Below are 23,568 nucleotides of genomic sequence, written 5' to 3'. Positions count from 1 at the left end.
TTTCAACTTAAAAGCTTCAAGCTACCTCGTTGAATATAGTATGTACCGTATGTACCACATTACCACATTACGCATCGGGCACGGCAAATGCCGCCCCCTATGCAGTGCCGCCCTGGGCGACCGCCCACATCGTAAAAAATCTCTTATAGATGGGGGGTGAACCCGTAGAGAGCTCGGAGTAGAACCGCTTCTCCTCCACATCCAGAGGAGCCAGTTGAGGTGGCTCGAGCATCTAATCCGGACGCCTCCATGGGGAGGTGTTCCACTGGGCGGAGGCGTCGGGGAAGACCCAGGCCAAAAGCCTTTGGGTCCCCCCAGAGGAGCTGGAGGAAGTGGTCAGGGCGAGGGAAGTCTGGGCTTTTTTGCTTTTACTGCTGCCCCCCACACCTGGTCCTGGACGGATGGATGGCCACCAAATGTTTGGGTCCTCTCAGTGACCTGAACAGGCGATCGGTAATGAGGAGGACGTCACTTATCCTCTCCATCACTTCTTCCCTTTGTTGCCATTAGGCAGGAGAACCCCGTTGGCCAGGAATACCATCTTATTAGATGTTTGAAACTGTCTGTGGAAAGTATAGTCTGAGATTTTTTTACATGTACTTATGAATTTGAAATTGTTCTGCTGTGTTGAAAGATAAATAATAAAGTCCATCCATCCACGTCTGCTCCTGTGGTGGAGGCCAAAAGGCAAACATGCTGCTGGACCGCCTCATGGTTTCACTAGTGACACCTAGCGGCAGAAAGGGAGAAGTGCAGCCAGAGGGAGAGGAGGAGAGTCGATGAAGAAGCTTCATAGGATGTTACACGTTTTTGGCTCATTTAGCTCATGAGTGGAACAAACTGTATTTTATTTATTTAAAAATATTCTCAGAAGAGAAGCTGGGAAAAAATACGTAACAGACTTCAGAATCCCATCACTGAATTCCACCCGGGACTCAGAGTTTTGTGGACTAAGGTCTCAGTCAGACCAGATGCAGCACAAACCAAATGGTTGCTGGAGCAGCCATGTGTCCTCCAGCAAGGACGATAAAAGTTTAATGCACATCTCCATCAGGAACAAACCTTTTATCCCTCGTCTCATGCTTACCTGAAATGGCCTGGCTCTAAAATTCACCATTACAGCTTCGAGAACGCCTCTGGGTCCACAAGGAAGAAAAAACAACACGAAGACTGCACATAAAACAAGACGCCGTCTTTATTTTGCAGTGGGAACAGCGAGTCCACAGACAGCCGACCATGAGGCTTTCACACAACACGGAGCATGGGGGGCTTTTGTACAAGCGCGTCTCAGATAAACATCACAATCAGTGCAGCTGAAGGCGACTTGAGAAAATAAATCCAGCTCAGATAAAACACATTCCTGTCAGCAGAAGCAAGGCAACAAAAAACAACAAGCAGAAGTCCAATTCTCGATTGGAGCGTCAAACATAGTGGTGACACCTCCACCTGCCCACGGCGAGAAAACTCTGCAGGCCGCAGACGGACGGGGATGAAGAAAGATGCAATGAATGCTGGGAACACAACACGGTTTGAAGGAAGGAGGTTTGCAACCATCCGGCTCCTTCTGTACAATATTTAATGAAGCAGAGGGACCAACTCAAACATTTCCAGGCTTTTCATGTGGGGCTTTGCGGCCAGGAATCAAACCCCCACCTGAAGAAAAACCCAGAAAATCCCACATCTGGAAGTGACACAAACCTCACACACGTGTTCTTTTTCCACCGTTCATGTTTGTGTTGCTCGTGTAACAACGCATGACATGAGAAGTCTGGGAGAAGGTCACCAAACCATCTGTAGGCGTCGGCTCGTCTCCTGTCCTCCAGACGACAGAATCCCAATCTGCCAAAGCCTCGTCTCTTTTCACCTCTGAGTTTTCATCTCAGCTCACTTTGCTACGCAGACAGACCTTCTGGAAGGACTCCATTCATGTCCTGTGAAGGCCCATCGGCTCCTTCTACTGCCTCCAACCACGTTCAGATTGGGAGTGGGGTCATCTGGACCCCACAAGATAGCACAAGGTCTAATGGACTCAACTGTCCCGAGGTCAAATCTGCCCGGCAACAGCGAGCTGTGGAGAAACTCTGCAGTCTGGGTGAGGAAGTGAGTTCTGTTTGCTCTGAAACCACAATCTGTATAAATACCACCAACATGAGCATCATAAATATATGAAGTAACAGTAAACGTAAGCTCAGTCAGTCTGTGTGTGTCAGTTGAACCTTCAGCTCACCTGTGGGAATCACCTGCCGATTTCACTGGACCTTCGTTTCTACCAGCCGCTCCTGAAGGCCCGTCCTTCACGTTACACTCGTTTCAGAAGAAGATAACACAAAAAAAAAAAGGATCAGAAGCAGCAGCTGCTGAGTCAACTCTATGAAACCAGAGGATTGGAAAAACACCCAGATAAAAAAATAAAAAACAGGAGGAACGAAGTCTTTCAGTCATTCCCCCCCAAAATATTAAGATTTCAATGTGCCAAACGCTTAGATGACCACACAAACAAACTGATGTGGAGCTTTGTGGGTAAAAGTCAATTACAGAAAACGGTAAAGCCAACTGTTAGAGTCCAGCATCCAGTCTGCTGACCCCCGGCCTGGACGTTCTGATGCGGCACACACGGTCGTGTGTCAGGACATTCTTCCCGGTCAGACATGAGCAGCAGCAGCAAGTCCTTCATTCAGCTCAGCAGGAAAGCGTGGCGGCCACACGGCGGGCAGAGCGGCAGGACGCCGGAAAAGCGCTCGCACCTTCAGGAGTCAGAGTCCATATTCATGGTGACACCCTGAGGTTTCTTCTGTTTGTCCCAGAATCTGTTTTCTGGAGGCCCAGTTGACTGTAGTTTAGCAGTTACCTAAGATATTTAATGACTGACTTCATGATCCTTTAGAATTATGAAGCCCATTGTTGGAATTTAGGGCTGAAGAAATAAAACTGAATCTGTCAAAAACTCACTTGATTTCCACAACTGATGGTTTTACCACAGTGCTTGATAAATGTATTCATTCGAATGCATTTAAAATGATCAGAAAAGCCCAAAAATTCCACTAAACTGCTAGAAGGTGTTGATAGTTTGGAGTTGTCATTGGAGGAATCCTCTTCTGAGAGTCTGCACTAAGGGGAAGCGTTATCCGAGAGCGGTTGGGAAACGTCACCGACTTTTCTGTGTGCGGCAGCAAAGCGCTGCTTCTGATTCCGTCCGACAGCAGAAGAACGTTCAGGGACGGACTCTGGAGAGTCCTGCCAAAAACAGCAGAGCAGCACCGTCACCTCTGAGCTGCTCACATCTTTCTGGTCCGGTAGCAGGAGACCTTTTGAGACCCGCCTCAGCCACAGAGGTCAGGGTGAGGAAGAAGGGTCTGTTCTGCGTTTCTGACTAAAGGTCTGACGTTTCCCGCTGGCGTCGGCGCCGTGTCAGAGCGCCGGGAGTCACGCTGTTCCTGATGAGCGTCACTTCAGCTACTAATGACCCACCACGACCTCGCCACAGGAAGGAGGAGCAGCCTCTGCTCCAGACAGCGGCTAATTTCCTGTGCAGATGACGAGCAAAGCGGCCTCTCCGCTGCGCATGGACGCAAAGCAAAAGAAACCAAAATAAAGGCACCGAGATTCCCATTTCAGGACCTCCCTCCCCTCCCACGATCTCCCAGCTCTAGCACTTCCTGTCAGCTGTGATCCCCATCAGCACCTCCCTCCACAGGACCGGCCTGTCGGCTGCGGGAGCTTCAGCCTGGATACGTCAGTTCAGAGGAGATCAGCGCTGCCCTCTCTGCTGCTTCCTGCAGGGACTGTGATGAGAGAAGCAGCAACGCCGCCTCGCTTCCTCCGCCTCTCTGGATTCAAAGCCCGTCCATTTATAGACTGGTGTGATCATACAAAGCAGGACAAATCCCTTAATTCACACTAACAAACCGCCATCTGCTCCTAAAAAGAATAGCCGGGTACCTGGAGGAAACTGAGGGGCAAATGGAGTCTGTGATCAGTCACAAACCCGAACCCCTTCTCCAGAGGCCAGCGGACCGCTGTCCTCTGAGCTGAGCGTACGCCGCCGCCACCTGCAGCGCACGCCACAGGACATCTGCGGAGGAACCGCCAGCCTTCCGTCTGTCAGTCAGCAGGTTTTCAACAACCACACACAACACAAGCGCACAAAAGCGCCACCCAGCGCTTCACAAAACAAGTCCCGTGCTGGCCATGGTCACACGAGGATGAAAGGAAAGCGCTGCAGCAGTGCATTCTGGGGATTTTAGACACTACGTGAAATCTACTATTTTTATTTACAAACAGCTGCTTTCCCTCCCGCAGCCACGCCCCCCCGGCACCGGATCAATACTCCCACTCGTCCGTCTTCATGTCCAGGTAGTTGAGAATGTTCTGGGCGAACTTCACCGCCTGTTTCCGCGCCGCTTTGGTCATCTCGTCGCCCTGTGCGTCCACGGCGTCCAGCGCCAGCAGCTGCTTGGTCAGCATCTCCTCTAGGATCATGTAGCTCTTGTCGGCCCTCTTGCCGTCGAAGCCCAGCACCTGCGCCTGGAGGTCAGAGAGGCTCCCCAGGACCAGCCACACGGCGCGATGGGACGGATGCTCGTCAGGGCCGGTGAGGCGGCAAGCTAAAGCCTCGCGCAGGTCCAGGAAAGTGATGATAGCCTGGACCTCCACCACAGCGCGCCGCCGGGCCTCCCGGATGCAGGGGTTCTTGGCCGTGTCCACTTGGTCCAGGTGTGTGAGAAGGCTCTGCAGTTCAGCTTTGGGTCTGAACCCGAGGTCTCCCATGGCACAGTGTCGCAGGACCCCCTCTCGCAAGTGGGAGACGTGAGCCCGCACAGCCTCTATCTCACGGATGGAGTTGTTCTGCGCCAAATCGTACCTGCAGGGACACAAAACCCCAACGATGAGAGTCTGCAGCAACTCTGACAACATATAAGCCCGGTTTCCACTGAGCGGGCCGGTCCAGTATTTTCAGCCTTTCCATTATAAAATGGAGCCATCAGACCGACCCATAACATTTTGGGTTAGGGCGGAGCTTCTGAAACCATTGTCTGGCTGTGGGTCGTCAAACCAGCGCCAACCTCTTCGCCGCCCGCGATCTTCTCTCTCACAACATTAACTGCTTTGTAGATACAAAAGAACCAAGGATGAGCGGCTGGATGACCTCCTCTGTTGTTGTTAGCGTGACGACCCGAGGCTCACCCGAACGGCCTGGACCATTGAAACCCGACCGCTCAGTGGAAACACGGCTTTAGTTTGACCTTAACTCTCAAAACCCTGAGGCTGCTGGGAAGGACCACGTCTTTGTTTGAAGACAGAGGACAACATCATCGACATAACATGCAGCCATCACGGCCTCTCAACATCTAGGTGGGATGAAGTCCTCCAGGGTTCCTTCATCATCTATGGATAGTTGCATGAACTGACAGATGTCATCAAGCTGAAGGAGGACGACCACGCTTGTCGTCTACATGTTGTAGAGCGACTGGACGATCATACTGTGGCTCTGGTTTGTGTCAGCCAGCTCAGAATTGGCGACTATGTTCTGGTGGAGGTGGTTAAAGTCCCACTCCGATCATCTTCTGATCTATTTTCTAAGTGTTCCCAGCAGTCTTTTCATTATGATGATGTCATTTTTATCCAAAATTGGGAGGAAAGAAAACCCTGCTGTTTTCTAGGACAGTTTCTGCAGAGCGGCAGGAGTTCATCAGAAATTCACCTCTGAGTTGTTGGCATGGAGTAAGCCTATCCTCATTTCCCATCATCCCTTTGTTTACACGCTTTCCTGTTAGCACACAGCCCCTCACAACCCCAACCTAACATTAGTGGCGATCAACATCATAGCTATCCATCCGTCCAGTTCTGATCCAGATTCAGGCTCAGACCGGGAAAAAAAAGACGTTCATGGATCTGTCTGTCTGCAGGTGGGTGATCAGAAAGGGGCGGAGCCAGGAGACTGCGGTCGGCTGACTGTGGCACCTAATAAACAAATATTCAGAAATGCCAATTTCCGCTTAATTTTCTTTATATTTGTCCCCAATCAGAACAAAAAAATGGCACAAGAACATGTTAAGATCCCAGAAACCTTATTTTCTTTAAACCCTGCAGCAGCAGCAGAGTCCCTGCAGACGATGAGATCCATCCCACATTTGTGAACGTTCTGCACGATGAAGAACTCTGGATTAGCAGAACTAGAGCGATGGTTCCTCATCAGGGTGTTTTCTATCTTCCAGGGACTCCCCTAACGGTGGACACTTATTCCGTAGGGTTTTGTGGAATGCTCACCTGCGCGTGTCTTCTCCCTCTCCCTCCAGGTCCAGATGTTTCAGAAGTCCATTTATTTCCTCCACAACCTGCTTCCTGTAATTTCTGATCGCGGCGTTTCCGGAGACGTCCAGAGCGTCCAGCTCCACCTGCAGCTCCGTCAAGATGCGCGACAGGTGGGCACAGCTGTCCCGCCCACTCAGCCCCATCAGCAGAGCCACGAGCTGACTGCGAGCAACGCTCACCTTCACCATCACCTGGTTGATGCAGTGCACCGCCTCGTGGGTTTCCCCCGACAGCGGCAGGGGCAGGGTCTGATGCTGCGTGCGGCTTTCCAGCACATCCTGCACGGCGCACAGGCGCGTGAGCGCCCTGTAGCGAGCTTTGCGAAGCGGCACTCGCCCCTCCGTTTTGATCTGGGTGAGTCTCAGCACCAGCTCTTGGAGAGCATCGACCAGCTCATCTGTGATCTCGGAGACGCCGCCAGCCCGCTGAGGGGCCACCACGCGCTCCTCAACCAGCTGCCGCGCAGCGTTGCTCAGCTCCTCGATGGCCAGACGGGACGGGTGGGTGGCGTTCTCTTCCAGGTAGCGCAGAAGACCCTCCACCTCCTGCGCAGCCCTCTTTCTCGTCCCTTGCAGATCCGGTTTGCCCTCTGTGTCAACCTGGTCCACCTCCAACAGCAGGCGGGTCAGCTCCCGCTCCAAACGCTTGTATTCCCGGTCGTTCTGGAGGCCACTGAAGGTGCAGACCTGAGGCCCCAGAGACGACTGCACCTCTTTCTGGACCTCGTACAGCTTCATCATGGCAGGGTGCTGGGAATAGTACGGCTGCTGCTGCGGCTCCGGCGGGCCGCCATGGTCCATCCTTTTCCCTCCATCAAAGGGCTTCCCAAACAAGCTGGAGAAAACACAAAGGAAATCAGATCAATAAGCCGTTGGTGGCCGGCAGCAGCAAAAACAGCCCCGAAGCAACGTTTTGCAACACTCTAATACGTCCAGTTTCCTATTTACTGTCATGGCTTTTTACTCTGCAATCAGAGGAGAGTAAAAAATACATATGAGTTTCAAACAGACTAAAATCAACTTTGATTTCAAAGATGAACAGATAGAAATGAAAAGAAAAATCCTTCCTTAGTTTGCTTTGCCTTCACCGTTCTGTCCGGTTCATCCCAAACCAGTTCAGAGAGGTTTAAGTCTAGAGACGGTTCTGGCCCCTCCATGTTTACTACTTTGGTCTTTGCTCTGCAGCTACTTCACAACCACAGCTAATCAGCCCCACATCATCACACCTACTCCTCCATGTTTGACATGGTCCCACACAGTGGAGGCATTCTTTAGCAGATGTGCTAAAAGGTCTAAACCGGGTTATTCTTGATCCTGTCAGAGTAAACTACATCATATGAGATCATATATGACCTTTGGCACACTAAAGAACCATTTTTAGGAGATAGGAGTTTTCTCACAGCTCATTTTCCTACTCTGAAGTAAGACGACCGATCTCTGAGGCTCCGCCTCTCTCTCATTGGGGGTGCCGCCCATTTCATGACGTCGTCATAAGGCCGGCCTCGCCAGCGTGTCTGCGCTTCGCGCAAAAAAAATGCTAGCTCCACGGAGAAAGTGTGTGTGTGTCAGCCTGGGGGCGGGGCTTGCAGCGGAGACTCTTGGCGGGAAAGGAAGCGGTCCTCATCGACTCCCTTTACCCTCCCTCTCAGCTAGCAGGACCCACATTTTTCAGTGTTTGGATGCTCTGTTTCATTAAGAATTCCCTTTTTTTTTTTTTAAACGACCCACTTATTTCAGCTGAACATTGCTGTTGCTCATGAGCGTTTGGCATCACGGTGGCTCCAGAGCTGCTTAAAGTCTTCATCAGTAGCTTGTTCCAACCAAAGGATCTTTTTGTCCTTCTAAAATGTTTACACTTCAGCTTTACTTTAAACCGCTTCCTGTTGTTCCACCGCAGGCTTTCACCTGAACCGGACCACCTTGAACTAGTGGGTGTTCTCAAACATGTGACCGCTAGCGAGTAGCAAGCAGAAAGTAGGGATTCGTGATTTTATTGGTGTAACTGTCTGTTTTCGACTGAGACAGGTCCGTCAGTTGTGTCAAAGCAAAGAGCTGCTCCAAAAAACGGAGAGGACAACAGTCTAAACGTCAGCTTTAGAGAAGGTAGTTGGTCTTCTTTATTTTAGGTGCTTGGACCAGATCAATCAACTTTAAAATGATGGAGCGAGGAGTTCCGTCTTTCCACACAAAAGCGAGAACAACATTGACTGAGAAGCAGAAAAGGATGATGATCAAGTGGCAGAACGAGGCTTCCCAACATACAGACGTGAGCTGCTGGTACACGTCTGTAGACGCTCACCGACAGAAGAGAACCGCGTGAGAGCCGTCTCCTCGCCTTTTAACGTCTCCGTTTAGGCCAAAGCTGCAGCCGCGAAGACGATGACGAAGACAGACAAGCGTTGCTTCGTCTGCTGCGGCAGAATGGTACGGTCAGCAATGCACCAAGCCGAGTATGAAAGCTCCTCAACACTTACAAAGCATGGCTTTAGTGGAATATTTAGCTGAAGATAGATCCTGGGGTCTGTGACCTTTGACCCTAAAAGAGCCATTTGGACCGGTTTCTTACAGACCGAAACCCAAAACGACATTTTATTTATGACCATTAAGCCATTCATGTATAAACTGCAGCTTTGAAATATTTCCAATAATAATGTTCTACAAACGTGGACATTATTTTTTTTTTGCTTCTGTTGGACAGCAGCACATGCAAGTTCCCTTCAAAATAAAATACACCCTGTGTTATAAAAGAGATCTTCCTGCTGCAACATGATTCAGTGGAATAAAAAAAAAAACAGAACAAGAAAGTCAAATCAAACATGATCTTTTCTATCACCATGATTTTAGGGCACCATCATCTTTTTCCCCCTTTCGTCATTAAATATAAATATGACAGGATTGGTGAAGAATTCTTTTATTTAAATCTATACATGTAAATGCAGTTCTATCCTTTAAGAATTTGATCTGCAACCACTGTGCAGCAGAAGATCAGAAAATGGGCTTCAAGTTTATTCTAACAATAAACAACTTTGACAATCGTCTACACTTTACTACACATATTAAAGACTAAACCGAAATGACGAAAAAATTGACTAAATGGACCAAAACTGTTATTTATTCAACTCATTAGCATCTTTCTTCACAGCTAAAGAGCCAGAGTGGAGGATGCAGGAGCCTCAGGTCGGTGACCTCTGACCTTCACGGTACACGAGGGCATTTGAGCTGAATGGAAATGTAAAACCATCCATCCTGAGGAGTTTCCCCCCAGAATGAGACCCACATGCAGTCCTCTGACTCTGGCCTCATGCATTTGAGGTTCTGGATTCCCTCTGATGAGGAGAAAACAGCTCAATAGATTAGATGTCAGGTTTTCCACCACATGCACGGACACGCGCGAGCATCACTGCTGCACACAAGCGAAGCGGCCGCAACCTTTTCCTCCCGCGGCAACAATAACGCGTATTAACAAAACCAGATTATGCTGGGCCTCCTCTAAAGCGGGTTTATGTAAGAGGGCTGGACATTTCCAGAGGGGAAAGCTGCCAAATCTCAGCATTTATTAGGATAATCGGAGTCCAGTCCCCGCGCGGACGGCCAATCAGCGCGCGCCTCCGTTTGGTTACAGCAGCCAGAGAGGGCCTCTGAGGCGCACGCGGCCGTTCGGAACCCGAACCGGACGCGGTTCAACAGCCGCCCCGCCAACGCTAGTCCCCCGCGGGAAACCCTGCGTGGCCGCTGGCTCTGCGGGCGGACGAGCGTGAAGCCGAACCAGCCCCCCCGCCCCGCCCTGACGCCGCCTCACCTCTTCAGGACTCCGAACACGTTCGCGCACATTCTGAGAGATGTCTGTTTCCATCAGCAGAAAGCAGGCGGCCGGCGAAGCTGGGGAGCAGCCGCGTGCGCAGACAGGAGCCCGCGGAGGTGTCGCGATGCTCCGGCGACCAGCAGACAGACTCTGCCCGCCCGCCTGCAGTCCGGCGGCTGTCGCCCCTCCCACCTCTAAGCCACTACGTCTGCAAACATGGTTTTGTCCCCCCCCCCCCCCCCCTTCTTTTAAAATAAAAAAAACCCCAAACACTTGACCTACACGCGCAGATATTTGACTTCGAAAGATGAAATCCCACCACCGGGTCTTTTTCCAGCCCGTTAACACCGTTGTGAGCTGTCGGTGATCACCTGACTGACTCTGCCCCACCTTGACCGCATAAACTGCGGCTTTACGCCGGCATCTACCCGCCGTTGAACCGCCCCAGTCTTACCTGCATAACCAGCGAACAGCCATGTACCCCGCTGCGAAGGAAAAGCCCCAAACCTTCTGTTGAAGATCAACATTAGCCCGCCTAGCTGCACCTTCACGGACTTACTTTCCCGTCTCAGCCTCGCCACTATAGTTTCACGGAGTTCGATTGTTTCGCTGAATCTACCCTCCCACTTCGTATTTTAATCAATATTTCAATCTCTGAGTGTAACCAACAGCTACAACTATATCTGTACACATTCCTAACACTTTGGTTAATCTTGTTGGTCATTATCTCGTTTAATAATGAAGCTTTTATCAGTTCAGACGCAGGGAAGGTTGTTGTCGGCCAACAGCGAGTGCGCTCCATTTAATCACCAACTCTGTGCGGAGACAAACTCGACCCGTTTTGTTTATGTTTTATTTCGTTATCGCTTCTGATAAAACATAAATATAGCAGTGTTTTTAAATAACGTACTCAAAACGTAGTTTGTAGCTTTGGTACTTGAAGCTTTTGCGATGAAAAGTTTTGACAGTATCTTTCTAGAAATATGTTTTATTTAGAGTTTAGTTTGAAACCTCATCTGCTCCGAACCCGTCGGGCAGAGACTTGACTAACGGCTTGCGAAGGTGCTGTTTCCGAGCGTCTCTAGCCGTTTTTTGCAGCTCACGTGACCACCTGTCCTACATCCTCGCGGAAGGACATACAGTTGGGAGACATGGGTTGTTCGCCACCGTTGCGTGTTTAGCTTTTCTGCGTGACAGTGCCTTGATTTTGCGGGAATGACATTCGGGGCAGCTGGACGCTTGTCGTGGAGGAGCGCGCGGAACTCCCGCGTGCAACTGCTGGATGTAAACATCCGGCGCAACGGCTCTAATAATCCAACGAGCCAACAGGATAAAGCCGCCAAGGTGCGCGCGCCGCCGCAGTCCGTTCCGCGTTGGTGTTTTTATCCCAGGCTCCGTGCTCACATTACCGGAGGAATCAGAAACGCTGAGGTTCTGATCCTGCTGTGAAAACCAAGATAACGACGCATGCGCACTAGGTCTGCACAGCCAAAAAGTCTAATTGACCTGCAGGTTACTGACTGGCTGAACTAAACATGGCTTTAACCAACTCCTTCTATGTTTAGTGCTGCTTAGGCCTAACGGACAGGCTTTTCATCAGCAACCATGAGAGATTTTCACGTCATCTGGTTCTGAAGTTTCATTTAACGGCTCTAGATCCTCACAGAAAGGCTGCGAGAATCAAAAGACACCAGTAGAACCCATCTGTAACAGCTGTCAGTGGGTTTGTTTGGGCTAATGTTTCTGATTCACTGTAGTAAATGTAACCGTAATGATGAAGAAAGTCCAAAGACTTCTGCAGCTGAAGGTAGTGATGTCATAACGCACCTTTTTTCAGGCCTCTGGGTCCTGGATGGAGTCTTCCTCCTCCCTGCTCTCCTCATGCCTGCTCTCCTCCGTGCTCTTCTCCTGCTGCCGTCTGCTCTGCACTGATAAGCAGATGCCTCCAGTTAGACTGCAGGGCCTCCTGCATCCCTCCTGCAGGGCCTCCTGCATCCCTCCTGCTGCCCTCCTGCAGGGCCTCCTGCTGACCCACCTCAGCCCCAAACCGTAGGAACCTGAAGCGCCAGAGTCTGATGGATTCTGTTGGTTATTCTTAGATGCGTTCACATGCTTTGGCCCGGTTAAAATGGGTTTTCTGGAGTCCTCTGGTTCCCTCTGCATCATGCCTGGGGGGCCGTCCCATCAAAAACCCTCAGACTGCGCTGGCTCCAAAGGGCCATCAAAGCTGCAGACCTATTCTGGATTTTAAGTCTGGCCTTCTAATCAGAAATTCATGTACAAATGTATTTAGATAGAATTCTCTTTTATGTGAAGAAATAGGAAGAGTCCAATTGCCATAATAATGTTCATAGTTTATTTGCTTTTAATGCATTGAATAGTTGGCCCTCTTTGAAAAAGAGTTTCCTGAAAAAAGCAAACAGTTGTTGGTTGATCTTCTCCTAAAGTTCTCCACTGTTGTTTTTCCACATCCAAAGAATCCAAAGGGAACATTCTTAGAACATTCTAGACACTGGATGGTCGCATGACTTTATTCAAAGTCTGTCCACACATTGGACTGGAATGATGGACTGATCCGTGTTAATGACATCACATGTGTGTTGCTGTGATTGGGCGGTTTGACCTTATAGTCAAATAAACCTACTGTACCTCAATCTAAATGGTATTTTCCAAGATCAATATAATCGATTTTAACGATTTTTTTAATGGTAGAGGTCAATTGGAATTGATTACCCTCTTGGCTCAGACAGATCGATCTGGTGGGACAAATTAATTCATTGTTAGTTATCTTTTTGACTTGTCTCTGTGTTTTTAACTCTGGGGGAATCCACAGGATCAACTTTAGCTCTATGGTTTTTATTTATTTCTTTTTCTCTCTAGTTTTTCCTTTATTTTTAGGTTTTCATTTGAAGTTTTTTTTGGTTGCTGTTAATTGCTGCTTTCCAAAATGAAGAAACAAAATCAAATTTGCTTAATTACCTTTAAAAGCCCTGAAAAAAAAATGGTTGCTGGGTTCTCCAGGGTTAAACGAACACCTTTTTCTGGTGTTTTATTTTCTTTTTTTTTTTTACATTTTTTTGGTCACTTGTAAAGTCCATCTTTGGACAAATGCTGCAAACATTAGGATGTGGGCATGGGACTGCGGTTTGCAGTCCATCTGTTCTTAGTAAATACGTTTAATTATTGTTCATATTTCCATTTTTCAGCGGACACCTTTGAGACCGGAGCCCAGCTCTACACATGACTGGATCGGCCCCCCGAACCCGCTGTCCAACCTGCGGCCGATCATCTACCGCATCCCTGAGGAGGAGTCGGAGCTGGAAAAGAGGCTGAGAAACCTGAGGCAGGAGACGGAGGACTGGAACCACAAGTTCTGGACCCAGCAGAACCTCAACTTCAGCCAGGTTGAAACCAACATTTTTTACAAGTGTGCCATCCTGTCCAGACGAGGTTTTCAGGTTCCTCGTTTCCCGACATGCATTCAGGAACATCTCGGCATCGGTGGGAGCTGCAGGACACGTGACACGTCCTTCCTCGGTTAAAACGTCCTCCCCCACACAACGGGGTCCAACATGGCTGGACTGACAGCAGTCGCTCCTAAAAACCAGCATCAGGAAAACTGATGCTTGTGTTAAAGCAAACAAAACACCGATTTGACGTTCCTCTGGGCCGCTCACTTTAAAAAGCACTTTAACTCATTTTATCAGTGAATAACAATATTGTGAAAACCTTACATATAATAAATAAAGAAGAGCAGGACTTGAGTGACACTGCTGGTTTTTTAAATCAGTTATTTTGTCCTGTGTGTGTCGGTATTTGAGATTCACCACCAGAGGGCAGCAACGCGCTTCCTGCACAGGATTTCTGCAGAGCATCCAAAAGCATCACTAGTCTTTAAATGCATTTAACAAAACCCAGAAAACAGTCAGCGTTGTGCTCAGTAAAATTTTAAAATGATCAGTTTTAGAGAAATTTACTTGCATGGCTCTATCTTCTGCAAATTATTTGTGTGTAAAAATATCTGAAGAAAGGGGATCATAGCTTTTAGCAGGTCAGAGTTTCTGAAAACCAAGTTTTACTAAAAGTGTTTTGTGTGGAAAAAGTCTGGTACAAACACAGCGAAAGGAAACGTGCTGAGTTTGAATCCATAAAAACCAGACATTAGAAATAAAATGTTGCAGTGGTGTGTTCCGTTTCGTGTCATTTACGGGGCATTGGAGTTTTCAAATGAGTTGAGTTCGTTCCTGCAGAAACTGCTGTCAGCTTTCTGCTCAGTCATGTGTTTTGTTGTTGTTTTTTCTGAGACGTACTGTAAAAACACTGAGGGGTTGGCAATTTCATTATGGCTTTCATCGTCAGATTAGCACTTAAAAAAGCAGAAGCTCTGAACGATGTTGTCATTCTTTCCCAGGAAAAAGAAGCTTTCGTGGTTTCCCAGCTGGCGGGGAAAGGCCTGACTCTGCGAGACGTGGACGGTGAGGACATGCAGGCTTTCCTTCCTGCTGGGCCTTCTGGGTTTTTGGAAAAGTCGTGGATGGAAACGGATCAGAAAGATCTGCCGGCGATCTGCTGCTGATCCAAATCTCTTCTGGTTTCCTTCAGGAAGACGGCGGAGTCTGAGCAGTGAAGAGATGGCCGTGTTTTACAAAAGCTTCCTGGACAAAAACAGAAAACACCATGCAAGTTATAACAAGTGAGTGGTTTTCTCAGCCGGTCGTCCTGCTGCGGCACGGGGGCAGAGTGGTCAGCCGTTCACGTGTCACGCTCTGCAGACTCCATCTGATCATCTTAGCTAAGGACATTCCATCAATAAAATGATCATTTTAATAATGAAAAAAAGCCAATGTGAAATTCTACCTTCAGATAACCGAAGCAAATCAGGACAAGTCTTTTTTATTACCTCAGATAAACAAAATCTGTGTTTTCATACAAAAGTCAATCCTCTTTCGGCTTTTCCCATCAGGGGTCGCCATGGCGAAACAACCTCTCTTTCGAGGATGAGTCGCATGGATAACTTGGCAATGTTTTACACCGGCTGCCCTTCCTGACGCAACCCTCTCAATTTATCCGGGCTTGGGACCGGCACAGAAGCAGAGAAGGGAACAGGGAGCAGCCCGGATTCGAACCCTGGTTTCACGGACGGAAGGCGCCGCAAACCAGCACGAGCTGAACTGGCCCTTTCATACAAAAGACAATAAAACAGAAACTTCATCCTCCACCAGTGCCGCTCACAGACCACACAGTCTTTCCTCCTCTCCTTTAAAGCGCCCGACTTCCACCTGCTGAGAACATAAAAAAAAAAACAAGTGTCAGTAAACATACCAGTAGTTTTACCAAAATAGATTTGAAAATGACTTTATTTGTGATTTACCACCGTTGACAGCGAGTCTCCTTTTGTTACATTCGTCATTCATTTTAAGCAGAAATGACCTTTTTGCTAAAAATGACGCCGGGAGTCCGGCTGTAAAAAAATGACAAAAGAGCAAAGAAAACTGATTGATTTGATTTATTATTTCTTATTATCAATATTTCCAGGCTTTGCTTGTTTTGTTTTGCAGCATGTTCATATTTGTATACTATGGAGAAAATACATTTTTATGGAACAAACTATTATACGTCATTTAAGGTTTAACTTAATTTGTTCTGGATTCATATTTATTCATATTTATGTTCACAAAGTTCAGTTCTAGAGGTTTAAAAGTTTAGCTCAAGTGTGTTCAGTAAATGTTTCTCTTGTTCGGCCTTAAACATAAAGCATGTTTTGGATTTAGGCCCCCTGTGTGTCTGAGTTTGACCCCCCCTGTAATGCCAGTTTGTAAAAGTCACGCATTTTTGGAGTAAAATTGGCAAACAAAAATAGGAAACACAAAAGGATTTCGTCAAATTGTGTGTGTGTGCTCTGGGGGGTTTACTCGCCCAGGGAGTCCGTTAATGTAGAACTGCCTGGATCCAGTGTGACTCCGGTTCTATGTTGGGATTCACAGCTAAATTCTCATCTGATCCTCTAAACACAGGAATTTGTTGTGACGGGAAAGGTTTTAACACAGAAAGATGGTGAAACTGAATGATGCAGAGTTTATAGAAGGCAAATCCAATCAGAAAACGTTAAACACACAAGTTTAGTGTCAGACTTGAACTCAGGAAGCTATGAACCCCCCATAAATTCTGTTCATTTATTTTGAAAATCCACCCGGTGTTTTATTTTGTATTTAGTACCCAGCTTCCTGTTCCTGCAGCATCTGCTCTGTTGAACTGATGCGCCGTTCAGACGTAAAGTAAAAAGTGACTACTATAGAGCATTTTTCTGAAATATAAACCATCTTTAAGCTCATTGAATCAGTGAACGGCGACAAGACCAGAAGTCACAGGTTCGAGTCCCTTCACTGTCACGTCTCTTCAGCAGTTTGTCTCTTTGGAGGCTCTGAGTCCGAGCGGGGCCGCAAAGACAGAAGAGGCAGCTCAGAGCCCCCATTTTACAAGAACCGGGGGGCTTGTAGCCACAATTTTTTCTCGTATCTCTAACAGAAATGTATTCATGTTAAAAAAGAAATCAGAGGTTTTTAATCCGATGCAAAAAGGGCAGGTGCTCATGCACCCCTAGGGCCCTTTGAGTGCACGTGCCTGATCAGAAGACAAGAGCATTAGACTATTTTTTCACTTTCTACGAGATGAAAAACAGGCGTGCAGGAAACAGAATAAATGAAACTTTATTCACGTAGCAATTTACAACTCCTTCAGCAAAGGGCTTCACCATAAAAGAAAGAGAAAATAAGTCTAATATTATAAAATAAATATTAAAAGGTTCTGTGGTCCTCACAAGGAAAAGTTTAGAGACCGCGGCTCCAGCATCCATGTGGCTTCGGAAGATTTGTTGGTTTTTTATTCTTCCGATCATTCAAACACCACAGAACGCAGCATTTGGTGCAATTGGTTCTAAAATCAGAACAAAAACATAAACCTCAAATGTTGTGTTTTAAAATGGAGATTGATTTTCAATCCAAACGTTTTCGTCCAGATTCCGTGTTATTTCTTTCCTTGTAAGGAGGATTACCAAAACGCCTCAGGACCTCAGACCCGCCTGTACCCCTGACTTAACATCAAAGCTCTGCCACGCAAATCATTTTCGGTGTGAACGCAGATTTAGAAGACCTACGATGAAGAGTTGTTGAGTTGGCTGGTGTCCATGTGTCTGTGGTGAAACAGACCCTCTACACATGGAGAAGGTTCAGCGCCGCTGCTGTTCTCCCTAGATGTGGTCGTTCTGTAAAGATGACTGCGAGAGCGCACAACCCTCAATGAGATGAAGAAGAATCCTCGAGTGTCGGCTAAAGAGCTACAGAAATCTCTGGCACATTCGGATATTTTAGTTGAGACGTCAACTATAAGAAAAACTCTTAATTGAGTTCATGGGAGGACACCATTGACTGTATAACGTATAACTGGATGAATCGTGTGTGATGTCACCCATAGAAAACGCTTTGCTTCCGGTTCTAACCCATTCAAGTCAATTCAGTCGCCATTTTTCCACCATGTGTGCTTCGCCATGTTGGAACTTGATGTTCTCAGTAAGCTGTGATTGGTCCGTCCAATCAGGAGTGAGCATGTCAGAAGGCCACACCCCTTCCAATGAAAGCAGACTTGAAAGAATCTGTCAATTAAAAGCTTTGAACGCGAGGCCACCTACTTTTCTTCAGGCATCTGATTGGTCAGTTTATAACTTGAACTGCTGGTGCTTCAGCAAAAATATTATGGAGAAAAAGAGGATTATCAAAAAGATTTAGAAAAAAAGGTATCAGATCCAGAACGGTTCTGCTGACCAATAGAATGACTTTGTAACAGCTGTTCATTTCTGCACGGTGGTGCAGTGGTTAGCGCTCTTGCCTCACAGCAAGAAGGCCCCAGGTTCAAGTCGCGGCTGGTGGACCTGAACCAGAACATCAATGAGGGACCTTTCTGTGTGGAGTTAGCATGTTCTCCCCGTGTATGTGTGGGTTTTTCTTCGGGTTCTTCGGCTTCCTCCTGTCCAAAAACGTGCTTCATCGGTCAATTGGCAACTCTAAATTGTCCATCGATGTGAATGTGAATGGGTGTGTGATTGTGACCCTGCGACAGACTGGCGACCTGTTCAGGGTGTCACCTGCCTTCGCCCACAAGTGGCCAGGATAGGCTCCAGCAGCCTCCGGCCTGTTTTGACCAGCAGGTACTTCCCGTAAGGAATGTGAAGTGGGGAGGGGTTGTTCAGTCCAGTTCTTATTTTTCTGTCAGTGGAGGAAGTCATTTCCGTCCATGTGGCATGACCTCAAGAGAACAATTCACTCCAGACTCCAAGGATATCCCTGAGTTCTGTTCAGAGGAATGGTCCAGAACCATCTGATCTCCAACTACAGGAAACGTTTGAGTGAAGTTATTGCTGCCAAAGAAGGGTCAACCAGTTATGAAGTCCAAGGGTTCACACGTTTGTTCCACGCACTTTAAATGTTTACACGTTTTGTAAAGAAAACACATGCATTTCTTTGTGTTGTATTAGTTCAAGCAGTGTGTTTTTATCTGGTAATGTGACTTTGGTGAAGATCAGAACATATTTTATGACAAATTCATGCAGAAATCCAAGGAATCCTAAAGGGTTCCCATACTGTACATGTGACGTAAACAATCACAGACCTGCAAGTCGGGTCAGTTCCAAGCTGAACCACAGTCAGGGATGTGTTTAATAAAAAAAAAGGATAAGCCTTTCTATTCACAGCATCTTCAAACAAAACCTGAATAAAGGAAAATGACGAACTTTACCACAAAAAAGTCAAAATGCAGGTTTGAAAGTTTAAAACTGTTATATCCAAAAGAAAAAAACATTTCTGTGTCAGAAGTGTCAGAGTGTCAGAAAGAAAAAAAACAAATTCCTCCTCTGTGAATAGATATTTTTACATTCCAGATGAATAATAAATATCTAGATTGTATCCAGTTTGGTAAAAGAATCCGTTAGTTGAATCTTTTACGAATCGACTCGTGGACCATGTATGGAGATGCGTATCGAATCGTGACAGGGAAACGGACAATCAATCCTCCAGACGGAATGTTAGTCCAGGTTTTTCATTCTCATGTCATTTTTACGGTGGCCCAGAAGGGTCACAACACAACACATTAACTTTACACACAACACATTAACTTTATACACAACACACTAACTTTACACACAACACACTAACTTTACACACAACACACTAACTTTACACACAACACATTAACTTAACACACAACACATTAACTTAACACACAACACATTAACTCACAACACAACACATTAACTCACAACACATTAACTCATGGCCCAGAAGGGTCACAACACAACACATTAACTTACCTCACAACACATTAACTCACAACGGAAGTAAAGCAGCAATTGAAGTGCTTTTATTCTGAAATTTCTACTGGGCTGAGCAGCTAACTACCTAACAGAAAGTAATGTCACAGTGAGCTGTGGAGGGGGGAAGTTATTGCTACAAGAGAAGCTAGCAGCAGTGTTGCCAGAAACTTTGTCTTTACTACAGTTCTCCTTCCTCTAAACACACACAATATGAACACACACTCCTCCCTCCGCACTGACACCCCCCTCTGTCGCTGCACGCGCGCTCCTCTCCTCTCCTTTTTTCCGCTCCGTCCTGTGTGTGCGTGTGTTGGGGACTGCACGTGCCTGTGTGAGAGTCCGGAGCGGAAAAAAGGAGAGGAGAGGAGCGCGCGTGCAGCTCCCTCCACAGCTCACTGTGACATTACTTTCTGTTAGGTAGTTAGCTGCTCAGCCCAGTAGAAATTTCAGAATAAAAGCACTTCAATTGCTGCTTTACTTCCGTTGTGAGTTAATGTGTTGTGAGGTAAGTTAATGTGTTGTGTTGTGACCCTTCTGGGCCATGAGTTAATGTGTTGTGAGGTAAGTTAATGTGTTGTGTTGTGACCCTTCTGGGCCATGAGTTAATGTGTTGTGTTGTGAGTTAATGTGTTGTGAGTTATTGTGTTGTGTTGTGAGTTATTGTGTTGTGTTGTGAGTTATTGTGTTGTGAGTTAATGTGTTGTGTGTTAAGTTAATGTGTTGTGTGTAAAGTTAATGTGTTGTGTGTAAAGTTAATCTGTTGTGTGTAAAGTTAGTGTGTTGTGTGTAAAGTTAGTGTGTTGTGTATAAAGTTAATGTGTTGTGTTGTGACCCTTCTGGGCCACCGTACATTTTGATTGATCGTGACATCAAACATGAATCATATTTACTGAAGGCGAAACAGATGTCCTGTCATCAAGCAGACAGGATGTCTGTCAATCACTACATCCCTCTGAAGCTGTGATAGGGACTTTTGTTTCTAGTCCTAATCCCTGTTGGTGCTGTGAGTGGCTCCTGTTGGTGACCCTGAGAGAAAGAGTTGACCCTCCAAAGGCTATTTCACTGTCTTTGTTGGTTTCATCTTAACCATTATTTCATGTTGCACTGATGTTTATTATGACATGCAGGCCCTTTCCAAAAAAAGTCATGGAAAAGTCTGTTCATTTCCCTCGTTTCATTCAAAAACTTCAACTTTCATAGAATGTAGTTTCAGGGCTCACTGTTTTATTGATTTCAAGTATTTGTTTATCTTGACATAAATTGGGGTCCCAGCTAATAAAACCCACAAAAACAGGGATTTAAAAAATTAGAAAACTCTGGAGAAATCAACGTTTACCTATCAGTTTTTGCAAAAGGACCCTGCGGAGATTTCACTCTGGACCTCCAGCAGCTCGGGTTCTGGTCCTCACCAGTCTTCCTCCAAACTCTTGATTCCCAAATGAAAGGAACCCTTTCCTTTCATCAGAACCAGGACGTTGGACCGCTGGCCAACAGTCCTTCTTCTCCTTGGTCCGGTTGAGACGTTTCCTCCGTTGGTCCAGAATCAGAAGTGGTTTGACCCGAGGAACCCGACAGTTGGAGCCCGTCTCCTGAATGTGGTTTTTGAAGCTGTTCCTCAGTCCACTCCTCCTGGAGGTCTGCAGGTTCTTGAATCTTTTTGATGATCCGCTGAAGTCCTCAGTCGTCTCTTTTACTGCTTTGTTTTTTAGAGTTTTATGAGCTGGAACCCCAATTAATGTTAAAGCAAACAGTGGGCCTTGAATCTATATTCTATGAAAGTTTAAGGTTTTGAAATGAATTGTGGGAATAAAAACTCTCTTCTATGACTTTCGAACTTTCTGGAAAGCGTATTATAGTACAGCAAGACTTTTTTCAATAATTAAAACACAAAAGTATACAAACCCTTTAATACATGTTAACAGACACTAACGCCATTTTGCTTTCATTTTTGTGCTGACAGACAGACTGAAACTTCTGTGAACAGATTTCAAAAACAAAAAAAGTTCAGTTTAATGTTGACGATGAGACAAAGCTGATAGAAATCTGTTTCCACAAAAACACACCAGAAACCTGACTGTGCGAGGGAAAACCTTGATTCACGCGTTTTCTTGTTTTCCAGGGAATGGTACCGCCGTAACTTCACCATCACCTGGCTCATGGGTCGAGTCGTGTTCAGCAGCGTGTGGAGAACTTTGACCGGGAGATGGAACAGCTCTCCAACGCTTTAACCATTCCTCCAAATAAATTCCTCCCAACTCGGGATGCCTTTTGTCTGTTGCTCCTTTCATTTGTTTTATCTGGCTTACTGAGTTAAATACTTTAAGTACAATTTAAAGTTTAAAGTTCTTTAAACTGAATGGTAAATTGTGTAAACTTCTATAGCACCTCACTACCTTCTTAGAAGGCTGAAAGTGCTGATAGCCAATAGTACCCAATAGGCTTTAACCCTTGTGCTATCCTAGGCACTTTAACGTTGCGAGTTGGGTCATCTAGACGCACTAGACAGTGCTCTGAACCTTTTTTCTTCAATGATTTGTGATCTTTGTGTACATGGATTACATGAAATCTTTCCACCTTTATCCACCTTTGTCATGGTAGGGAGAACACGTCAATGTAAGGGTGGGGTCATCTAAGATAGCACAAGGGTTACTAATTCTATCCATCCATCTTCCTCCGCTTATCTGGGACCCGGTCGGGGGGGCAGCGGTCTAAGCAGAGATGCCCAGACTTCCCTCACCACTTCCTCCAGCTCCTCTGGGGGGAACCCGAGGCGTTCCCAGGTCAACCAACAGACATAGTCTCTCCAGCGTGTCCTGGGTCTTCCCCGGAACCAGCCCCCCTACGGAGGAAGCTCATCCCAGCCGCTTGTATTCAGGACGTGGTCCTTTGGGTCATGACCCATAGTTCATGACCATAGGTGAGTGTTGGAACGAAGATCGACCGTTAAATTGAGAGCTTGGCTTTCTGGCTCAACTCTCTTCACCACAACGGACGGATACAGCGACTGCATAGCTACGGACGCCGCTCCAATCTGTCTGTCAATCTCACACTCCGATCTTCCCTCACTTGTGAACAAGACCCCCAGATATTTAAACTCCCCCACTTGGGGCAAAGACACTCTCCCCATAGAAAGATGGCAAACTACCTTTCTCTGGTCAGGAACCATGGCCTCAGACTTATCGGTGCCGACCCTCATCCCAGCTGCTTCACACTCAGCCGCAAACCGCTGCAATGTACGCTGGAGGTCCCAGCCTGATGAAGCTAACAGGACAACATCATCTGCAAAAAGCAGAGAGGAAATCCTGTGGTCCCCAAACCAGACCCCTTCCGGCCCCTGGCTGCACCTAGAAATTCTGTCCATAAAAACTACGAACAGAACCAGTGATAAAGGGCAGCCCTGCCAGAGTCCAACGTGGACCGGGAACAGCTCTGACTTACTGCCAGTTATGGGAACCAAACTCTTACTTTAACCCTTGTGCTATCCTAGGCACTTTACCATTAAGAGTTGGGTCATCTAGACCCACTAGTCAGTGCTCTGAACCTTTTTTCTTCAATGATTTTTGATCTTCACTGGTGTCCATGGATTACATGAAATCTTTCCACCTTTATCTACCTTTGTCATGGTAGGAATAACACGTGAATGCATGGGTGGGGTCAGCTAAGATAGCACAAGGGCTAGTCATCCAGAGACCGGACAGCCCCCAGTAAGGTTCCCCGGACCCCATACTCCCAGAACACCCCTCCACAGAACACCATGGGGGATGCGGACGAACGCCTTCCCCAAATCCACAAAAAATATATGGACTGGACGAGCAAACTCCCACAATCCCTCCAGCACCCTAAAGAGGGTGTAGAGCTGGTCCACTGTTCCACGACCAGGACGGAAACCGAACTGTTGTTCCTGAATCTGAGGTTGGACTATCGGACGTACTCTCTTCTCCTGAACCCTGGCATAGACTTTCCCAGGGAGGCTGAGGTGTTTAATAATTCTTTCAAGTTTCAAAATTTTTTCTTTCAAGTTTAAAACTGTTTTAATTTTTTTTCCAAATATACAATGTGTATTTTTCAAATTTAAAATCTGATTTTCATTCCCT

At 46.8% G+C, this 23,568-nt stretch overlaps 2 protein-coding genes across 6 annotated transcripts; one reads left to right on the top strand and one right to left on the bottom strand.

Annotated features, from left to right (window-relative positions):
- Window positions 1–1,176: 1,176 nt before the first annotated feature.
- Window positions 1,177–12,635, bottom strand: bag5 (BCL2 associated athanogene 5). Of its 5 annotated transcripts, XR_002872589.1 has the most exons (4): window positions 11,941–12,635; window positions 6,268–7,146; window positions 2,228–4,861; window positions 1,177–2,129 (listed from the first exon to the last, which is right to left on the bottom strand). XR_002872589.1 is itself a non-coding variant. In XM_023951264.1 (3 exons), the coding sequence occupies exons 1-3, from the start codon at window positions 11,994–11,996 to the stop codon at window positions 4,321–4,323; spliced, it is 1,476 nt and encodes a 491-aa protein (XP_023807032.1). In that variant the 5' UTR covers window positions 11,997–12,635; the 3' UTR covers window positions 1,177–4,320. The 5 variants fall into 5 exon arrangements, 4 of the variants coding, with proteins under 4 accessions (XP_023807032.1, XP_023807035.1, XP_023807034.1 ...); XM_023951264.1 differs by having other exon boundaries at window positions 1,177–4,861; XM_023951267.1 differs by lacking the exon at window positions 11,941–12,635 and adding an exon at window positions 10,673–11,074 and having other exon boundaries at window positions 1,177–4,861.
- apopt1 (apoptogenic 1, mitochondrial) lies at window positions 11,210–21,736 on the top strand. The gene is made up of 5 exons (XM_004082683.4): window positions 11,210–11,457; window positions 13,320–13,517; window positions 14,525–14,588; window positions 14,716–14,806; window positions 21,594–21,736. The coding sequence occupies exons 1-5, from the start codon at window positions 11,329–11,331 to the stop codon at window positions 21,700–21,702; spliced, it is 591 nt and encodes a 196-aa protein (XP_004082731.1). The 5' UTR covers window positions 11,210–11,328; the 3' UTR covers window positions 21,703–21,736.
- The last annotated feature ends 1,832 nt before the right edge of the window (window positions 21,737–23,568 follow it).

This window comes from Oryzias latipes, chromosome 22 (assembly GCF_002234675.1).
Source record: "Oryzias latipes chromosome 22, ASM223467v1".
NCBI classification, from domain to species: domain Eukaryota; kingdom Metazoa; phylum Chordata; class Actinopteri; order Beloniformes; family Adrianichthyidae; genus Oryzias; species Oryzias latipes.
This window is presented reverse-complemented; position numbering and strand designations above follow the sequence as displayed.

Bases quoted from the DNA above. Each gene is read 5' to 3' on its own strand.
- apopt1 (XM_004082683.4), top strand. From the start codon at position 11,329: ATGACATTCGGGGCAGCTGGACGCTTGTCGTGGAGGAGCGCGCGGAAC. The intron at 14,589-14,715 runs GTGAGGACATGC...GGTTTCCTTCAG, and splicing joins GACTCTGCGAGACGTGGACG to GAAGACGGCGGAGTCTGAGC. The intron at 14,807-21,593 runs GTGAGTGGTTTT...CTTGTTTTCCAG, and splicing joins CACCATGCAAGTTATAACAA to GGAATGGTACCGCCGTAACT.
- bag5 (XM_023951264.1), bottom strand. From the start codon at position 11,996: ATGAGGAGAGCAGGGAGGAGGAAGACTCCATCCAGGACCCAGAGGCCT. The intron at 7,147-11,940 runs GTGCGTTATGAC...TGTTTTCTCCAG, and splicing joins ACCCAGAGGCCTGAAAAAAG to CTTGTTTGGGAAGCCCTTTG. The intron at 4,862-6,267 runs GTGAGCATTCCA...GTGTCCCTGCAG, and splicing joins GAGGGAGAAGACACGCGCAG to GTACGATTTGGCGCAGAACA.